The 19225-nt window shown below is 38.6% G+C and overlaps 3 protein-coding genes across 12 annotated transcripts; all 3 read left to right on the top strand.

Annotated features, from left to right (window-relative positions):
• The first annotated feature begins 23 nt into the window (after positions 1-23).
• LOC127250054 (heat stress transcription factor A-5) lies at positions 24-5256 on the top strand. The gene is made up of 3 exons (XM_051273201.1): positions 24-347; positions 3189-4422; positions 5081-5256. Exons 1-3 carry the CDS (start codon positions 132-134, stop codon positions 5254-5256), a joined length of 1626 nt encoding a protein of 541 aa, XP_051129158.1. The 5' UTR covers positions 24-131.
• A 93-nt stretch (positions 5257-5349) lies between these two features.
• LOC127250053 (purple acid phosphatase 23) lies at positions 5350-9605 on the top strand. 3 transcript variants are annotated; one of them, XM_051273199.1, is made up of 8 exons: positions 5350-5629; positions 5746-5937; positions 6557-6893; positions 6999-7216; positions 7304-7494; positions 8316-8597; positions 8975-9094; positions 9320-9605. In XM_051273199.1, the coding sequence occupies exons 1-8, from the start codon at positions 5350-5352 to the stop codon at positions 9437-9439; spliced, it is 1740 nt and encodes a 579-aa protein (XP_051129156.1). In that variant the 3' UTR covers positions 9440-9605. The 3 variants fall into 3 exon arrangements, 2 of the variants coding, with proteins under 2 accessions (XP_051129156.1, XP_051129157.1); XR_007838525.1 differs by lacking the exon at positions 9320-9605 and having other exon boundaries at positions 8434-8597; positions 8975-9313; XM_051273200.1 differs by lacking the exons at positions 8975-9094; positions 9320-9605 and having other exon boundaries at positions 8313-8454.
• Positions 9606-9818: 213 nt separating this feature from the next.
• LOC127250051 (uncharacterized) lies at positions 9819-18493 on the top strand. 8 transcript variants are annotated; one of them, XM_051273193.1, is made up of 10 exons: positions 9819-10403; positions 11112-13516; positions 13600-13686; positions 15468-15620; positions 15775-15938; positions 16015-16162; positions 16267-16389; positions 16503-16590; positions 16698-16907; positions 17486-18493. In XM_051273193.1, the coding sequence occupies exons 1-9, from the start codon at positions 10229-10231 to the stop codon at positions 16886-16888; spliced, it is 3534 nt and encodes a 1177-aa protein (XP_051129150.1). In that variant the 5' UTR covers positions 9819-10228; the 3' UTR covers positions 16889-16907; positions 17486-18493. The 8 variants fall into 8 exon arrangements, with proteins under 8 accessions (XP_051129150.1, XP_051129148.1, XP_051129149.1 ...); XM_051273191.1 differs by lacking the exon at positions 17486-18493 and adding an exon at positions 17036-17479; XM_051273192.1 differs by lacking the exon at positions 17486-18493 and adding an exon at positions 17033-17479.
• Positions 18494-19225: the final 732 nt, after the last annotated feature.

The raw sequence follows: 19225 nt of genomic DNA, 5'->3' as shown, positions 1-19225 counted from the left end.
AAAGCGTATTTCGAGAAATAAGATAACCAACAATTCATTCATTTAGCGCAGCAGAATCAGTTTGACAACGAAGCCCACCCCCCGTCAACGCACAAGTCAAGGCCGGAGCTCACTGCAATCTCCGATCTCAAATGGACGGCGGCGGCGGCGGAGGAGGTGGCCCGGCTCCGTTCCTCTTGAAGACGTACGAGATGGTGGATGATCCCACGACCAACGCCATCGTCTCATGGAGCCGAACGGGGAAGAGCTTCGTCGTGTGGAACCCGCCGGAATTCGCCCGCGTCCTTCTTCCATCCTACTTCAAGCACAACAATTTCTCCAGCTTCATCCGCCAGCTCAACACCTATGTACGTCTCTCTGTCCTTTTCACAGTTGTTCATTGCATTGTCCCAGTGGAATTGTCTAATTAGGGTTTCCGATTGTTTGGTTTATGAATGCGTGGGGGTGTGATGGTTATGTTGTGGGATATTTAGGGATCGTTCGTTTGGAATTATCACACAAGTATATGGTAGTTCTGTTAGAGAATGTTTACATAATGAAGTGACAGAAGAAACTGATGCTAAATAAAGATATTTTCGACTGATTGGGTCAGGAATTCCTATTTGGATAGGTATGGATTAACGAACTTCCTAACTTATACTAATCGTGTCTCGATGACGAATTGATCTGATGGATCGGATAAATGAAAATTTCTTGGGACATAATGCAATGTATATATTGAAGAAGTATGCACAATAGCTTATTTTTGCTGTGATCTTTTGTTTGCAGCCGACTTTACTGTCACCATCAATTGTGTCCTCACATTAATACCAACTGTTGAATTACAAACTGTTATTTATTTATTTTATTTTATATTTTTTTGCTTTCTTGTACTCTGTGCTGAAGTTCCGACTCATAATTAATCAGTAACAAAAAAAATGATTCCCCTTATTCATTTGTTATTACTTATCTCCTGAGGAGGATATTTCGATGGTATATGGTATAGGACCAATGGTGAAGAGAATAGTTGCATATGTTAGCATATTCAGGTGTGTGTATAGTTGTGTTGGTATGATGGTGGGGTTGTTCTGCATTTGTCTTGCGGGTGGTCAATTTGCTTATTTTGGCGTGTATGTTTTTGTAGCAAAGAAAACTATTAACGTTCACGCCGAATAGAAATTTGTATTCATTAGTATTAACTTGTTAATCAAAATCATTAGTGATTATCAGTATGTAATTTGATGGTGAAACTAAATGGTTAAGTATGCTATTTCCCACCTTGACTTTATAGATAAGTATTTTGATGATATGAATAGTTATAATTTGGTTTGTCAGTACACCTACTTTATTCTATTTCTATACATAGATATCAAAGAAACAAAGAATACAGGCAGCAGATACGATACCCATACAAGTTTAGTGAGTTAAAGATTACCCAACCCAACAGTGGCCTTGACATCTCCTCCCTTTCAACTCGCCAGCCTCATCACTATCTGACAACACCCCCCAACCACACCTTCCCCCTTCACCATCCCGGTGCTCTTTATCTATACTATAGGGCTGGCTTTCCCATTTTATCAACAATCATCCTTGTAGTCAAGACTCCACTATTCTCAGCCTAGATATGTAGTTAACTTACTTCTCCAGCCACACCCTTCTATACACCCTGAATGATACTTGTCTACCCTTACCCATGGCAGATCAAGCTCTGGCATTGCTTGCCCTGCCAACCATTATTAAGACCGGAATGTGGCCTCATCTGATAAATGTAGAATAGAAGATTTTTTTTGGGGATCGGAAAGCATAGAAGATTTTGTTGGATAGATGGAAACATACACTTGTCAAGCAAACACAAAGACATGCTATATATGTCATTGCATCAAAACATATATACATCGGTTGCACCTGAATAGTTTCAAAATTTTTTTGTAGTAGATTAAAAAATAATAATAATAATATAGTGAGTAGGTTTGTGTAAGATGGAGAAGTCAATAATACCCTTGGTTTATGTATAGTGTGTGATGTGATGGTGTTTTGGTAAATAGAGGTGATAGTGGAGGTAAATTAGTAATTGGGTGATGCTACATAGACTATAAATGAAAACGAGATACTTAGGTGGGACAAAAAGAGTACTATGAATGCTATTTTCTATTTCTCCATTGATGCAATGGACCAATGGGATGAATGAATCACATACTAGATAACATACACAGATAATTCATTTCATTTTGTTTTGGGTAGGTGTTCATATACATTGTGCATTTTTTGTAACTATTCTATTTGAGTTTCATTTGGTGTGTTTATCATTACATCTATTTTATTAGGTTCACCTAGTGTGATTTGCATTATTGAGTCTAGTTTATAGGCTATTAAGTTTACCCAGAGTGTACTCGTTAAGTAGCGATTGCGGATTCCCACATTATAAAAAAAAAAAAAACGATTTTCAAAAAGCATGTTATGGTAAAGGATATTCTTAATAACCATAACATGCTTTTTAAAAATCTTGTTAACATGAAGAGAGGCTCATTTCTAATGTACATCCCGTACCAATGTTCAGCACATGATGTTGTTTGGAACAGCACATGGCTATGAACTTTAGGAATATAACTGCTCAGAATGAATCTTTATCCCGGATGGTAGTTGCGCCACAACTTTCATATGCTATTATGATAATGATTTTTCTTCTATGGTAAGTGATATATGTTTCATAGATTCTAACCCCATTTTGCCTTATGAAAAGATAATCTTGTTCGCTTCTTCCTTTTGATCTCAATTAATTGGCATGTGTGATCTCGTCAGTGGTGGCATTTTTTTGGTTGTGGTGGCTTGGGAGGGTTATGGATGTTGTATGGTGCTTGTATATGCTGGTCAAACTCAATCATGTTTTCTGGCATGCTTCGTGCAACTCAATATCAATATTTAGTGATGTTCCCTATAAATTATAATTTATTGACGACAGCAGTTATTAAAGTGCTGATATATCTCTCCTTCCTAGCACTGTTTCCTTGATTTTGTAATGTAATGTTATGTATAAATTTCCTGCCCTACGGAATAACTCATTTCGGTTTTGATCTTACTAGTAATATCGAGAAGGAAAAAGCTGGAGCTGTTGTTGGTTGTATAATTTGCTTTGCTAATTTCTTTTGTAATTTCATCGTCACATCATTACTATGTTTTGTTAAAATTGTTCTACATTCTGCTGGCTGTAGGGATTTAGGAAGATCGATCCAGAAAAATGGGAATTCGCCAACGACGAATTTATGAAAGATCAAAAGCATCTCCTAAAGAACATTCACCGGAGGAAGCCTATCCACAGCCACAGTCAGCCTCAAGGGTCCGTTGATCCCGAAAGAGCTGCTTTTGAGGAAGAAATAGATAAACTGTCGCGTGAAAAATCCGTTCTTGAAGAACAAGTGTTGGGATTCAAGGATCAGCAGTCTGCAGCGAAAGCACAATTGGAAGATCTGATGCCACGCATCGGTTCCATAGAACAAAGGCAGGAGAGATTGCTAAGCTTCCTTGAAAAATCAGTTCAAAATCCCGAGTTTGTTAAACGGCTAGTCCAAAAGCTTGAGTCAATGGATTTTTCAGCGTATAATAAGAAACGGAGGCTCCCTCAGGCAGATAATTCGGTGTCGGTTCAGGAAAATGCTTTGGTCGACAATCAAAGCAGCTGTCAGCCGAACTTGTGCGACATTTCTCATCAAGACTTTTGCAACAAACTCAGGCTGGAGCTATCGCCCACGGTTACAAATGCCGACTTGCTTTGTCATAGCACCCAAAGCTCGAACGAAGATGGGGCGAGTCCTCCGGGAAGGATGAACGGATTCTCTAGCGACATACCTGCAGCGGGAACTGCCGGTGTCCTGAGCCCGTCAGAAACGGTGGAGCTGTCCGACACCGGGGCCTCCTTCAACTTAAAGACGGGCTCGTCCATATCTAGTAGAGCGGGGCCCGAAAGCCCTCGACTGCATTCCTTGCATCACGGCTTGAGCTTGGCTTCAAACGATGAAGGGGACGGCCACATCTCCTGCCGCCTAAACCTCACTCTTGCATCCTCTCATTTGGAACTGAACAATAGCCGGAACCCTGATGGGACGCCGAGCCCTGAAGTCGTCGGCACACTCTCAAGGCTGAACAGCAATGATCAGAATGAAGAAATCATTGGTCGCACGGCTGCCCCCCTGGAGGCGGATGGAACAGTATCCTCCGAGGGTCCTCGAAGATTATTTTCCTCCTCCTTGGCTGAGCCGGAGCGCAACAAACAAGGGCCGCGGAGCCAGGTTAACGACTTTTTCTGGGAACAATTTTTAACTGAAAGGCCGGGGTGCGCGGACGGCACGGAAGAGGCCAGTTCAGGCTTTAAGGCGAACCACCATTGCGATTGCGAGGAACAGGAAGACGGGAAATCGTCTGTGAAAGGAATAGCGCGGAACACGGAAGGTATGGAGCATCTGAGTCTCTGACACCTCATTCTGTGTTTGTGTTTGTGTTTGGTTCTGCTGATGATATGAAATATAAATATGAACATAAACATAGCTGGTAAATTACACTATTTATTTATATATGGTCGTCTGTCTGTCCCTATGTTTGTCTCTCTCAACTGTTGTGTTCTGTTCTGCGAGAGATGATGCATGCATAACCCTCGTAATGTTATGTGTGCGTGTGTTGGTGTGATGAATTAATACATAGGTTGTTGTTCTTATGTTTTTTCCTTGGTCCAACAAGACTCACCCATCATCTCATCTGTAGCTCAGACTTGGGTTTTATTTATGGTTGTGTGCTGTGCGATGCTGTGCTGTTATTTATCTATATTTATATGGGAAAGTAGTAATAGGTCTGTAAGGAAGGAATTTGTGCCCTGCCCTGCCCTGCCCTGCCCGGTTAAAAATCGTATTGGGTCCCGGTCCCCAACCCCAATTACAGAAATATGCCGCTCCAACCTGAAAAACTGGGTCGGCCCAATGGGGAAACGAATAGCAAATAAATGCATGCTAGTAGTACCAGAATGACGGATTATAGTACTACTACTATTTTTATTACTCCGCTACAATTTAATTTAAAAATAATACTAGTAATTAATTTTAATATAAATATGTAGGTATGCATGTATATCCTTCAGCGTTGCAGTTGGACCCAGCCAGCCAGCCAGCAATCACCGTTGTATCTGCACTGCGACGCAAACGAGTATCGAATGGCCTCCTAGTATTTACTCGGAATCGGAAGGAAGGATCAACGAATATGCCATTTCGTAGTGGCCTGCGTGATCATTTTTGATCCATTCCCTTGTCGCTCTCGCTCATCTCCAGGTCTTCTACTCAAGTTCGGAATTCACTTGGAAGGAAAAGCCTCCAGGAATGCTTTGAAGTGATGATGGTGTTTTCGTTATCCATATCCTCCTCTCTTCTTCTTCTTCTTCTTCTTCTTCTGATAATGGCGGTCGCAGAAATGTCAGCACAGCCAATTCCGACTACCCTGGACGGCCCGTTCAAGCCCGTCACCGTCCGATTCAACTCCTCGCTGCGCCGCGGCAGCGACGACCTGCCGATGGACCATCCTAGGCTCAGGAGAAACGCCACCGGGAATTTCCCCGAACAGATTGCTATCGCCTTGTCCAATCCGACCTCCATGTGGATTTCGTGGGTCACTGGTGGTGCTTTTTCCCTTCGACTTTCGTTTCTTATAAGCTGAGTGAGATTGTTGCTAATACTTGCCCAATTTGTTCGAAGATTTTACTGATTTAGGGTTTTTGTTTTTGGCAAAAAGGGGATGCGCAGATTGGGGTTAATGTGACTCCGGTTGATCCGAGAGGCGTGGGCAGTGAAGTGTGGTATGGTAAAGAGAGTGGAAAATATGGTGAAAAGAGGAGAGGGGTTTCTGTGGTTTACAGTCAGCTGTATCCATTCGAAGGGCTCTGGAATTATACTTCTGGCATTGTTCATCATGTCAGGATTGATGGTGAGTTTCCAATTCATATATATATGTATATCAGGTCAATGCTGGCTTTTGAATGCTTTAGATGCTTAAATTATGCTTGCAAAATTCATGTCTGTGATTGTTGTATGGAATTTGAAGGTTTAGTATAAATTTCTCTGTGGAAATATTATTGATTCTGCCAAATGTTCGTTCGTGTTTGAAGAAATGCTTCCTTGTGTTTGTGAAACTCTTGGAAGACGTGATTCTATTTGAATTCACACATAAATGATTAATGGTCAAAAATTTTGTATGGAAATGATTGAATGATTTTTGAAATTCTGAAACGAAAATGTTTTAGTTTTGTGACAGCCTTGTGTTGTGAATTTGGTGTTTTCCAAAAGCAAATCGAAACAGAGTTCTTCGTTGTGATTTTGAATTTAGTTTCAATGGCTGGTAATGATCGAACGATTGTTGAAATTCTGAAATGAAAATGTTTTAGTTTTGTGAAAGTTGTCATGTGACTTTGGTGTTTAAATTCTTTTCTTTAGGTAAACTAAATCGAAACAGAGTTGTTGATTGTGTTAGATGTAGTCTTTATAAGCATATTTTTCGTTCTTCTCCATTTAAATTATGAGTGAGCCTTTTAAATGTTGTCTTGTAGGACTTGAACCTGAAACAAAGTATTATTACAAGTGCGGGGATAACTCTTTATCTGCAATGAGCAATGAGCTTGTATTTGAGACGTTGCCATTGCCTGGATCCAGAAAGTATCCTGCCCGAATAGCATTGGTCGGAGATTTAGGGCTTACGAGCAATTCATCAACCACGATCGACCACCTCATCTCAAATGATCCTTCTCTCATTTTAATGGTCGGAGACTTGACGTATGCGAATCAATATCTCACCACAGGAGGGGAAGGCGCTTCTTGCTACTCTTGTTCATTTCCCGATGCGCCAATAAGGGAAACGTACCAACCTCGTTGGGACGGATGGGGGAGGTCATCCATTTTAATTCAATAGCTTTTCGAGAACCCGTTGTGTTTTGAAACGCTTAAAAGTTCAAGATTGATGCCGAATTTGTCGTTTATGAACTGGAAAATCAGGTTTATGCAGTCTCTCATATCAAGAGTACCTATGATGGTGATCGAAGGCAACCATGAGATCGAGCCTCAGGCTTCGAACGTCACATTCCTGTCATATATGACTAGATTTTCTGTTCCTTCCTACGAGTCCGGTTCCAACAGCAGCTTCTACTATTCTTTCGATAGTGGAGGCATACATTTTGTCATGTTGGGGGCATACGTCGATTACAATCAAACTGGTGACTTACCCATAAATTATAGTAGTTATTAATATACATATATATATGCTGGTTTAGAAGCATTTGTCTAACGAATCTCTTGTAAAGGTTCCCAGTATGCTTGGCTGGAGAAAGACCTCCGAAATCTGGATCGAACCGCAACTCCATGGCTGGTTGCCGCATGGCATTCGCCTTGGTACAATAGCTACTCTTCGCACTATCAGGAATTTGAATGCATGAGACTGGAAATGGAAACGCTACTTTACAAACATGGGGTGGACATCGTCTTTTCTGGTCATGTAAGGCTCTGTTCTTTACTATATATATATATATCTTTTTTCAGTGTTTTTTACTATGCAATCTCCGCAATTTTTTATAAAAATATATCATTCTTTTTTCACAAAACATTATATCCAACAATTGTTTAAATACAAAATACAAACAAAAAATACATCCTACGTTGTGCACACACTTGAAACTAATTGTTTCTTAGTTATAGTCTGTTTCATGGCCGAAGCTGTAATGTTTCGAATGGTTAGATGGGTCACGTCGCCTGAAAGATTAAATTTATAGTGATATGTTCATTCAACATGGCATCAAGTATGGATGTTCTATTTTTGAATCGTTGCCATTACCGGGCATATAAAAAAACTCGTGTTCCCTTTGTTAAGACTATAAATATGGTGTGTTTCTTTACGGTTTGGATTTGGGTTTGAGGTTTGGGAATAATAAAAATTGTAATTGAAGAAGTATTAATGTAATATGAATAGACATTCAATGCAATATTTTGAAATAAGCGTATGAATTTGGAAAAAATTTGATAACCAGTGCAAAACAAAAAACAAACCTTAAAAAATCAGACCGAAATTAACTATAAGTAAGAATAGAACAGCTAAAACTTGTTTTCCGAATTTGATTATGGCAATTGTAGGTGAATCATCGATCCAAAGTACCAAACTTGTGCATTGTATTGATATTTGATTGCATATGGTGATTGTAGGTGAATTATCGATCTAAGTTTTATATTGTTTCGATATATGATTAAATATGGTGATCATAGATGAACGATTGATCTAAACTGTGCTTTGTTCATATATTTGATTAAATATGGCATAAGTAGGTGCACGCCTATGAGAGGATGAATAGAGTCTATAACTACACATTGGATAAATGCGGACCAGTGTACATAACAATAGGGGATGGGGGCAATATTGAGAAAGTCGATGTCGATCATGCAGATGAACCGGGAAAGTGCCCCTCTCCCAGTGACAACATTCCTGAATTCGGGGGCGAATGCCACATGAACTTTTCTTCTGGGCCGGCAAAGGACAAGTTTTGTTGGGATCGACAACCTGAGTGGAGTGCCTATAGAGAAAGCAGCTTCGGCCACGGCATACTTGAGGTAAACGAACATGTGCATGATGTTCGATTCACTCGTAGCCCTTCTCTTTTCTAGTTCTTAGGAAACTTATCGCTATCTCCTATTGGTCCGTCTATTGATTATAGCATTAGGGCACGAGATTGCGTGTTCAAATCTTTGGCGAATGAAGGAAATAGTTTCTATTGAAGAAGAAATATTTTAAGTGAAATAGCTTGTTGGTTGTAATATTTTTCGTGACAAATGACTATTGGACGCAATATTTTGGGAGAAAATTTGAGATATTGCATAGTAAAAGAACTGATAAAATATTCGAAGAGAGCAAAGCAATAATAGTTATCTATTGCCACTTGCCTACGCCATCATCAAATGGTTCCTTCTAATTCGTATACATGTAATAGGTTGCGAATTCGACGCACGCACTATGGACATGGCATAGGAATCAGGACACATACAACAATAGCTACGGGGATCGGATTTACATTGTCCGGCAGCCTGAGTTGTGCTTGGTAGGATCCCAGGTACATTTAAATCTACATGGACAGCAGACGGCTAATTGATTTAACTTGACTTAGCTGCAAAAGATTAGATTGTTCTTTTCGTCTTAGCATCTTTTACCATTTTCATTAAATGGTTGGTTCGGTTCGGTTCATATGCGAATTATAGCCAATATTTGACCCCATTTTGGTTTTCGATTGGATCAGATCATTGACTCTTGTGGTTTGCTTGCTCTATTCATTCTACAGGGAAATAAATTTGCTCCTTATTTGCCATCGTTGTCTAGCTTAGCAGCAGCTTCAACTGTGGATCTATTGTTTGGCGGTGTTGTATTCTTTGTTGCGACGTCTATCTTTAGCTTCTTATAGATCAAGTGGCTAGGCCATCCCATTTGGATCGAAAGCTACTACCGGTTTGATTTTGAGAGGTTGCCTGGGTGGTGTGGGGGGGCGGGGTTAAAGAAAAAATATAATAAAATTGTCTTGTTTTAATTCAGAACTAGCTGCTACTGGATTTTACGCTACATCGTGCTATGTTTTCAAGTGTAATTAGCCATCTTTTTTTCTCATTGTAGGTATAAATTTTATAAGAAACTTTAAATAAGAAAATAGGGATCAAATAGAAAACAAACAACTATCATAATTATAGATAGTATCCAAAGATAGTCTTAAAAAACAATACATGTAAGTTGACGAAGGTAATAAGCATATATATATATATATATATATTAATTTTACCTACTTAACAATCTCATATGAGTATATATATATATATATATATATATGTATATTCTTAGTAAATAAAGATTATGTATATTAGATTCGGTGGCCGGGAATTACGGCTTTGCTGTTTCCGCCTCATAAAAATAAAAAAGAAAACACTTGGAGTTTGATTAGCTTTGTTTTGTTAAATTTAGCTTTACAAAATAATACTCCATAATTCCAAAGATTGTTTATTAACTAAAATCAGAACACAAAACGGAAGTTGAAGCAAAATATAATATTGTATATGTGTATATATATATATATATATATGTGTGTGATTACGAAATAAGTTTGGGGGTAGATTTGGAAGAGCGGCATTGAATTGATTGAGTGATTGATGGCGCGAGTTGTTTGTATGTATATTCATTCGAGATTGATTCCGAAATCCATGCAATGCCTACGCCCCCACTTTTCCTTCCATCAATCTTCTTCGCCCCAAACCCAATTCCCAATTCCCAATTCCCCAACCATATCATCGCTCTTGTGCCTTCCTTGTCCAACCGATTTCCTCCACAACCGCCGCGGCCAAGAATTTGGAATTGGAATCTCCTTCCGGCACGGCACACAGGTTCAAATCTGTTTCAGCTGCAATGCCCTTTACGGTCTTTATATCTACATATATTGGAGGTTTGGTGGTCGGAAATGGTTTGTGTTTGGAATGATTTTGTTTCGATTTTATAAATGTTTGGTTTTAGTTGTGTTTATATGCAATGCTTGTTCGATTGGTTTGTTCATTACATTACGTTACGTTGTTCGATTTTCTGTGATGATGATAGCGTTGATGTCGTGAATGAATGGAGGTTTGGCGGTATTTGTTTGTTTTAGAATTGAAGAAAGCTTGACCTTGATGCATACTGGCGCTCACTCTAACCCATTGAAAAATTAATGCATTTACTGCAGCCAATGTGAACAAGACTCTCCGGAAGAGTTGAGCTGCCTGAGAATGGTATAATGAAGGAAGGGAGTGTAGGATAACTTTGATTACCTTTAATTTGTGCCGGTGTTAGACTTCTAGTTGACCAACTGCCAGTTGGCCGTGTGTGAGATGATAATTGATAAAGAAGGAAGGAACAACTGCATATCATCTTGATTTCAACCTTCTGAATTAGAAGTAAAATATTCCGTTTGTTACGACCCTTTAAGATGCTGTTGGCTAATTATGCTTCATTTTGTTGTAATGTCGATTGTGAAAGAAGTTGAATGGCTGGAGAATGCCATAGCCGGTGTGGTGTGGTTGATTATTAAGACATGAAAAATGAACTCTGTAGTTGTTCAGGAAGAAATGCTGATGCGTCCAAGGTCATGCCAGATAAGGGCTGTGGAGATGAATTCCCACACAACATCTCTGTGCAAACAGGGGAGGAATTTTCACCAGAGTTTCTGAGGGATCGAATGGTATCCAGAAGAACACTTCTTGCTAATGAGGTTGATCAAATCCCAACAAGTAAACCGAGTTCCAATGTTCCTAGGAATCATCATCCAGTGTGTAATGATCAAGCAGGTGCTCTTGGGCTAAGGAGAGTAGACTCTGAGAGTTCTACAGTCTGCTCGGATTTATGTTCCAGGAAAGGCTATGGATTTGATTTGGGCTATGACAATTGCATACATGGTTCGAATAGATATTATAGAGGCTTGCAAGGCAATGCACAGCACCACAGGAACTTCTCTGGTGACTCTGGTGTATCTGTTAATTCATTTGAGTCGCCTAATTTCTATCAGGTTTATAACAAGGCACTTGGAGTGCTAGATGGTTCCTTCACTGGAAAGATAAAATTTCTATGCAGTTTTGGAGGAAAAATACTACCGAGGCCAAATGATGGGAAGCTTAGATATGTTGGCGGAGAGACGAGGATTATATCCATAAGAAAAGACCTAAGTTATCCAGATCTGGTAAACAAGACGACTGCAATATGTAGATACCCTCATACAATCAAGTACCAGCTTCCTCTTGAAGATTTGGATGCTCTTATTTCTGTATCTTCCAGTGAGGACCTACATCACATGATCGAGGAATATCATGAGTTAGATAGGAGTTCACAGAGATTAAGAATATTTCTCATCCCTAGTGGTGATCTTGAGGTTCCAGGCTCTTCAGAAGCTAGGGCAATGCTACAGAATGATCCCGAATATCAGTATGTTGTTGCAGTCAATGGCATGATGGACTCAAACGTTCATAAGAGCTCTAGCAGGGAGAGTATGGAAAATTTTGGTGGAGGTAACTTAGACGTATTCCCAGCTGTTCACAAAGGTTCCCTGACCTCGTTTCATTGTATAGAAAATCAGAACGGAGGGAGTAATCTCAATTTTATGCCTCCCACTCTACATGCTCAGGTTTTTTGTTCTCCTCAAGTACCTACCAGCTCCCCCATTGTTTCTCCATCAATAACTCCCGTTCAGTTTACGGATCCAAATGTTTCGAATATGGAAGACTGTGGTGGTGTTGCATGGCAAAAGGTCAATTCTCCTTATCTTATAGGAGCAAAAACTTATGAGAGTCCCGGTTGTGCTGATGCCTTGAGCTATAGCCGTAACAATCCTAATGATTCTGTGCCAGTGGTAGTTTGTTCGAATGCAAACAGCCAACCAGTACAATCATATGGAACACCTACAGTGAGCTCTAGTTTTCTTCTGCCTAGTAAAAACTTTGAGTCTCCTTTACCGGGACCAAGTTACTTCAATGCAACTAGAGGTTTTCCCACTGCTGTTTTGCTACATGCTGAGAAATTGGCTTCTTCTAAAAATGCTATTGGTTTTTCGCCTGTGTCTAATACTCACTGTAAATCTTGTAGAAGGAGAACTAATCTTTTCCATGAATCAAAAACAACAAATGAAGAGAAACCAAGCGTCTCTTTAGAACAAGGATCAGAAAAGATTTCTCAGGTATCTAAGGATGAGATTGAACTCTCTCACGAAGCCCCTGGACTTAACAATGATTATGATTGTGATAAAGACATGACAATATCAATGCAAAATGCTGCATGCACGTCCGATGGGACTGCAAAGGCCTACGCCTATAACAGTGATTATGCCTCAAAGGTCCATGATTTGGAGCGCAAACAGAATTTGCCCTCAATAATGTGCCAACCAGTTTCAAAACTCCCTCCACATGTTCAAACTTTGAAGCAGCAGATTAGTGGACTCGAGAATTCTCCTTCAATGTTTAATTCTGCTGAAAATCCTGAGGAGAATATGAAAGAGCCTCCAAGAGAGCTAGAATTTCTCATCAAGAGCCAGAAAGGAATTGGTGATAATGATCAGTCCCAAGTTGCCAGAAAAGTTCCATTTCTAAATGATGAATTTGTTTCTTGTTTAGATTCGAGGCAGCCTAATGTTTTAGCTGATGCTGCTCCTTCTCAGAAGGAAACGACAAATGGATCTTATGAGAGTGTAGCCAAAGATTCTAATGGCAATACAAACAAGGATAACCCTGATGGCGATTTTCACAAGGAGTTGGTTATTGAAAAGGCCATTCATATCAATTCTCAGCACTTGCGTAATTGTCATGAAACTCATTCAACAGAAATGCCTAATGAAGTTGAAGACGCAAAAGCCGTACAAACAACTGATGGCCAATCATCCTCAAAAGCAATACCGAATCCGCAGCTTGAACATAATGACATGGTTGAATCTCCGGGAACAGAAACAGAAGCTGAAAGTGTTGTCTCTGAATCTGACTGTAATGTATGATACTGTTAATGTTTTATCTCTCCTAACATTGAGGAACAGATGGATGAGAAATTGACTTAAAGTGCCTCTATATCTAGGATGCTAATATTGTTGGAGATAATAAGGATGAACCATTGAGTGACGCTGCAACAATCGAAATGGAAGCCACAATGCATGGTTTGCAGGTTCACCCTAACTTTACTTACATTCATTATATAAATTATTCGATATTATAATCTATGCATATGACATCATTTTATATAGTAGTATATGGGATACTGAATGAACTTATCCTAATGTTTTTCAATGTTTCATTGACAATAAGATTCACAGAGAAGCCCGTGCGCAATGTAGATGCATCTATCTGGTTGTCAGCATTTCTGCTTACCCATAATATAACTAAACAAGGCTATCAAAAGAATTTTGTGTTTCAAAATTATCTGCATTTCTAGTTCCACCTGATATTTGTACTCATGTGTAAGATTTGTTAAAAATACTGGGTTTTTACCCTAAACTGTATGATATAAGTGGCAACTGAAAGTGCACCGGTGCACATATGCATGAAGAATGAAGATGGATATTTAGCTTCATTTTACCTCTCCTAAATTTGTCTGAATGTTTCAAACTATATTGAAATTTCCATTTCATATCCCATTCTAATTATCTTTGACCTCTAGTTAGATTAAATTAGGATGATAGAAGTATTTGCTTTTTGAGAATATCTGAAACTCATGATTCATAAAATTGAAATACTAGGTCTTTAGCTGCAAAAATCAAACAAGTGTTTACTTGTCGTTGCTTAATCCTCTTTGGAAAGCTTTCCTTCTATTAGATTATGGACTTATTTTGTTTCGAGGTATTTCTCACAATTTTTCAGTATGTGCATGCCAAAACACATCAATGGCAGATTAATGCGTAAAATAATAGGTGTAGATATACAAGGTGTAAACAACTGAAAGTTGTGAAAATAAGAGGAAAGAATCTCATAAGTTTCCTTACGATGTGAGTTGAGATTGAGAACATAGGATGATGTCGTTGTGGTAGGATATGACATGTCATAAGTATATGCACAGATTCTGGAACAGAGAAAGAGGGAAGCAAAAGAAAGAGTTATGAATCAGTATACCAACAATGAAACCAAAACATTGAGTGCCCTGCACCCATAAACTTAACACTGAAATTCGCACTAGGACACCGACACGTGATCTTGAATGATGTATTCTATATCTATATAAATTGTATTATTGCTCGCGGTGTGAAATTAAACTCAAGAGAGATTGAACTAGTGATGCCCTTGGAGTAGCTAGGACTATTGGAGAAATTAACCTTGCCACTTAATTGAGGCATTACATAGAATTGATTGCAACAACTATATATTCTAGAGCTAAAGATAGCCACCGGGGTGGAAAAATCTTGTTCTACAGATGCTAGCTTTCTACAGGCACAGGACAATAAGATGCTACAAAAACACTGTTGACAAATTGCAATAAAATAGTATAATGTAAGGTTACTTGTGGGGCTGCTTGTGACAGTCCTAGTAAAGGTTCTTTGGGTAGATTACAGATGCACTAAAGTTTTTTAGTGTCAATGAGACTGGTCGATGCCCTTATGCGAGTCTTAAAAGATTCCAATGTTCTAAGGTAAGCTCATAGCATAGAATTGTTACCGTCTGCTAGTGTTATATCTTCTTACACTTTATTCATGGTATCTCTCCTCGATGATAAACATGTGCATTGCTGCAAGATAAGGATTCTTCATGTGGAATCGCAGAGACTTTAAGGGGGACATCTCAGCTCATCTAGTTGATAGAATCTCATATCTAGGAAGATTATTTTCATGTGTATTTAATGTTTCCCATTGTGAAGATCAATACCAGTTAGTTTTCTGGTTTAGTTTGTACTATTACACAGGAACACCGAACTTGACTTTTGCATACATTTAACTGAATGCCGGATAACTTTGGCAGATAATAAGGAATGCTGATCTTGAGGACCTGCAAGAATTAGGATCTGGTACATACGGAACTGTATACCACGGAAAGTGGAGGGGGACGGACGTTGCCATCAAAAGAATAAAAAAAAGTTGTTTTTGTGGGAAAGCTTCGGAGCAAGAACAGCTGGTTTGTCTGACTCCATGGCAAGATATATATATATATATATCGACTTTAACTTCATAAGCCTACTGTCTAAAACTAAAACTTCCAGCTCCTTCTGGATCGTAAAATGCTTATGAACTTTAACTGTAAGTTTTGGCTATGTCTGGACTCTCCACAGATTAAAGATTTCTTGAGGGAGGCGAAGATTCTTTCTAAACTTCACCATCCTAACGTGGTAGCATTCTATGGAGTGGTTCCCGATGGGCCGGGTGTTTCGTTGGCTACTGTGACCGAGTACATGGCGAATGGCTCACTCAGATATGTCCTCCAGAGGAAGGATCGGTGTGTTGCTTGCTTAGCATTCGCCTCGTGAGTACTTCTGAGAATTGACTCTTGAGAACTTTAACTTCCATTGCAGAGTACTCGATCGGCGTAAAAGAATCATGATTGCCCTGGGCGCTGCATTTGGTATGGAATACCTGCATTTGAAAAATATAGTTCATTTCGATTTAAAATGTGACAACTTGCTTGTCAACTTGGGCGATCCTCATCGACCGGTTTGTAAGGTTGTACCTTAAATATGGCAATCTTCTACTACTTGTTGTCTCTCTCATTGATCGAACTTGGATCCTAAACAATTTTGTTGTCAATTATCTCCAATATTTAATAGGTTGGTGATTTTGGGCTGTCGAGAATCAAGCAGAACACTCTTGTGTCCGGTGGCGTGCGAGGAACACTTCCATGGATGGCTCCGGAGCTGTTAAGCGGGAGCAGCAATCGGGTTTCTGAGAAGGTTAGACTAGACGGCAGCGTATCTATAAACTTGCGGATTTTCTCCTTTCCGCAGATAAGATAAAATGTGAATGTGAACATATACATAGATAATTGGGGGTATGTATGTTGCAGGTTGATGTATTCTCCTTCGGCATGACTATATGGGAGATGTTGACGGGCGAAGAGCCATACGCAAACATGCACTGTGGCGCCATAATAGGTAGGTAGGTTAGGTATATACATATATATATATATCACGTGATGCTGTTGGCATGGCATGGCATGCGTCGTGGTGGTGGTGGTGGATGATGAGGTTCTGCAATGCAGGTGGGATCGTGAACAACACGCTCCGGCCCGCGATCCCGGAGAGATGCGAGCCGGAGTGGAGGAAGCTGATGGAGGAGTGCTGGTCGCATGACCCATCGCGGAGGCCTTCGTTTACGGAGATAACAGACAGGCTTCAGGCCATGTCCCGGGCACTCCAACCCAAGAGGTTTGGAGGCAGAGGCAGGCGATGATCATGAGGATGATGTTGAGGTTAGGTTCCACATTCATTTATTAATTAATCTGTAAGTAAGTAAGTAGATGATGATTGATGATAGAGAGTGAGTTGGGTTCGACTTCTTCTACATATGAATTGAGTAATTATTATTAATCAATAGAAGATGATGGAGGGGAGGGGAGCATAAGACAAGACAAGACAAAGGCAGGAAGATGATAGTATTTTATTATTATTATTAATAATATTCTTCACCACCGTGTGAGAGGGAGGGAGGGAGAGAGAGTGAGTGAGTGAAGTAGGTGGGTCAGTGAGAAATGGTTGGTTGGGAGAATTAGGATAGGTTATCCCCTTGCTCGGTAGACAGACGGTGTGTGTGTAGTGTAGTTCACTTGTATCTGGTGGACACCAATTAATTTGATTTGAACGGATGGATGGATGGATATTATTACTAATAGATTCATTTCTATTTATATATATATATATATATATTGTATGTAATATGATGATATGAAGGGAACATTTAGGGGGGAAATAATGAATGATCACCATTAATTCAGTTGAGATTTGTATCCTGTGAAGTTAATAAACAGTTATGATTCCCTCTTCCATCCAGGACATTTGAAGTTAGACATACGTACTCTCTAAAAAATAAAGGGAAATGCAGCTCCATGGGATGGATATATAGTATTTATTAGTAGATGGATGGGATGGGATGGGATGGTATATGTGAAATGTGAGGGTGGCGGTGGTTTAGCTAAAAAGGAGCAGAAAAGTAGTTATGAATTGGATTGGATGCCTGCCTGCCTTGGCCCTTTAATTGGCTGTACCTTCTGTTGTTGTGTTGTATAATCAATCTATATAGCAATGGGAGGAAAGGGGAGGGGAGCTGTTTCTGTTTGTTTCACTTCTTTTGCTATTTGCTATTGCACCAAGCAGTCACTCGTGTGACCTTAGTCGTCGGAAGTTTGAATTTGTGAGGTCACAAGTTCAACCTCCACACCATACTATCACTTATGGGACAAATTCTTTTCTTTTCTTTGGCATGAATATTGTTGGAAATCAGGGCACCGATCGAACGAGAGGTCGCACAATGGAGTTGTAGAATATATTGCCGTAAATACAATTTATACTACGTGGTTGTCACATAGTTAAAACAACAATGTGTATTCGTGCAAAAATCAATGGTTGAGTGAGTGCAAATAAAGAAAACAACAGACACGATTTGTTTACCCATCCAGTATTCAAACTTACATATAGGAAATTTCAATCAATGAGTCTTAACTAAACACATTCCAAGACACCAAAATACAACTACCCAACATATCTTATATCAAAGCTTTATATTATTTTACAAACTCAAATAGATGGCAGTTACAACTCGGTAACAACTCTAGAAGACCAACAATCAAGCTAATAATAAGGTAATATAAAAGTTGACTATGTATAAAGTTTTGTTTTACACCGTGTCTACAAAGTCATAAATGTCACGCAAGAAGAAAAAGGAATATTTTATTGACTTCTTGTGTATGTTTTTTATTTGTCTCATTTCGACATATATATATATATATATAGGATAGCTTTAATACATTCAAAATGGAAAATTTGATCAACACAAAAATGATATCGATTTACAATAATAGGCATATATATTTGTTTATATGTCAAAAATATATAGTAAAAGAAGTTTTAGTATTTTGTATATATCAACAAATATGTGTATCATTTTATTTTTAAAAATGTTTTAAAACATAGTTAAATTATAATAATGATATTACTGTAATAGTTAGTAAAGTATAATTTATTTTTTAAAATATATTTAGGAATTATACTTACAAACATAATTATAATGTAAAATTATAAAAAGAATAATTTTTAAAATAATTCATGGATTTAGTCCTATGTCTTTGGGTTATGTATGTCATCTAATGTCTATCACCTAATTTATTAAATTCTTTCTAAAATTTATCAAAAAAATATAATATACCTCCTCTATTCCACATAGTTTATTTCTTTTCAAAAATATAATTATCAATTTCATCATTTATAATCTTAATTAAATTATTAATATCATTTTAATTTATATTTATATTTATTATACTATAATTTTTTTATTAATACCTTAGTTACTAATTATATTTTTCTAAAATTCTGTGGTTGAAAAATAGATAAATTTTTGGTTACGGGAGTAATAATAAGAATAATAATAATAATAATCGGCCACCTCTTAAAAGCAAAAAACAAAAAGAGTCAAATGGCAACAAATTAAATCATCATCATGGGCGGGGTCACGAACCAGGACGGGTATCCGTCCACATTCATAATAATCAGATGGCACGCACTGTCTTGACTGTGT

Source organism: Andrographis paniculata, unplaced genomic scaffold (genome assembly GCF_009805555.1).
Source record: "Andrographis paniculata isolate CXL003 unplaced genomic scaffold, ASM980555v1 Contig37END, whole genome shotgun sequence".
NCBI classification, from domain to species: Eukaryota; Viridiplantae; Streptophyta; class Magnoliopsida; order Lamiales; family Acanthaceae; genus Andrographis; species Andrographis paniculata.
This window is presented reverse-complemented; position numbering and strand designations above follow the sequence as displayed.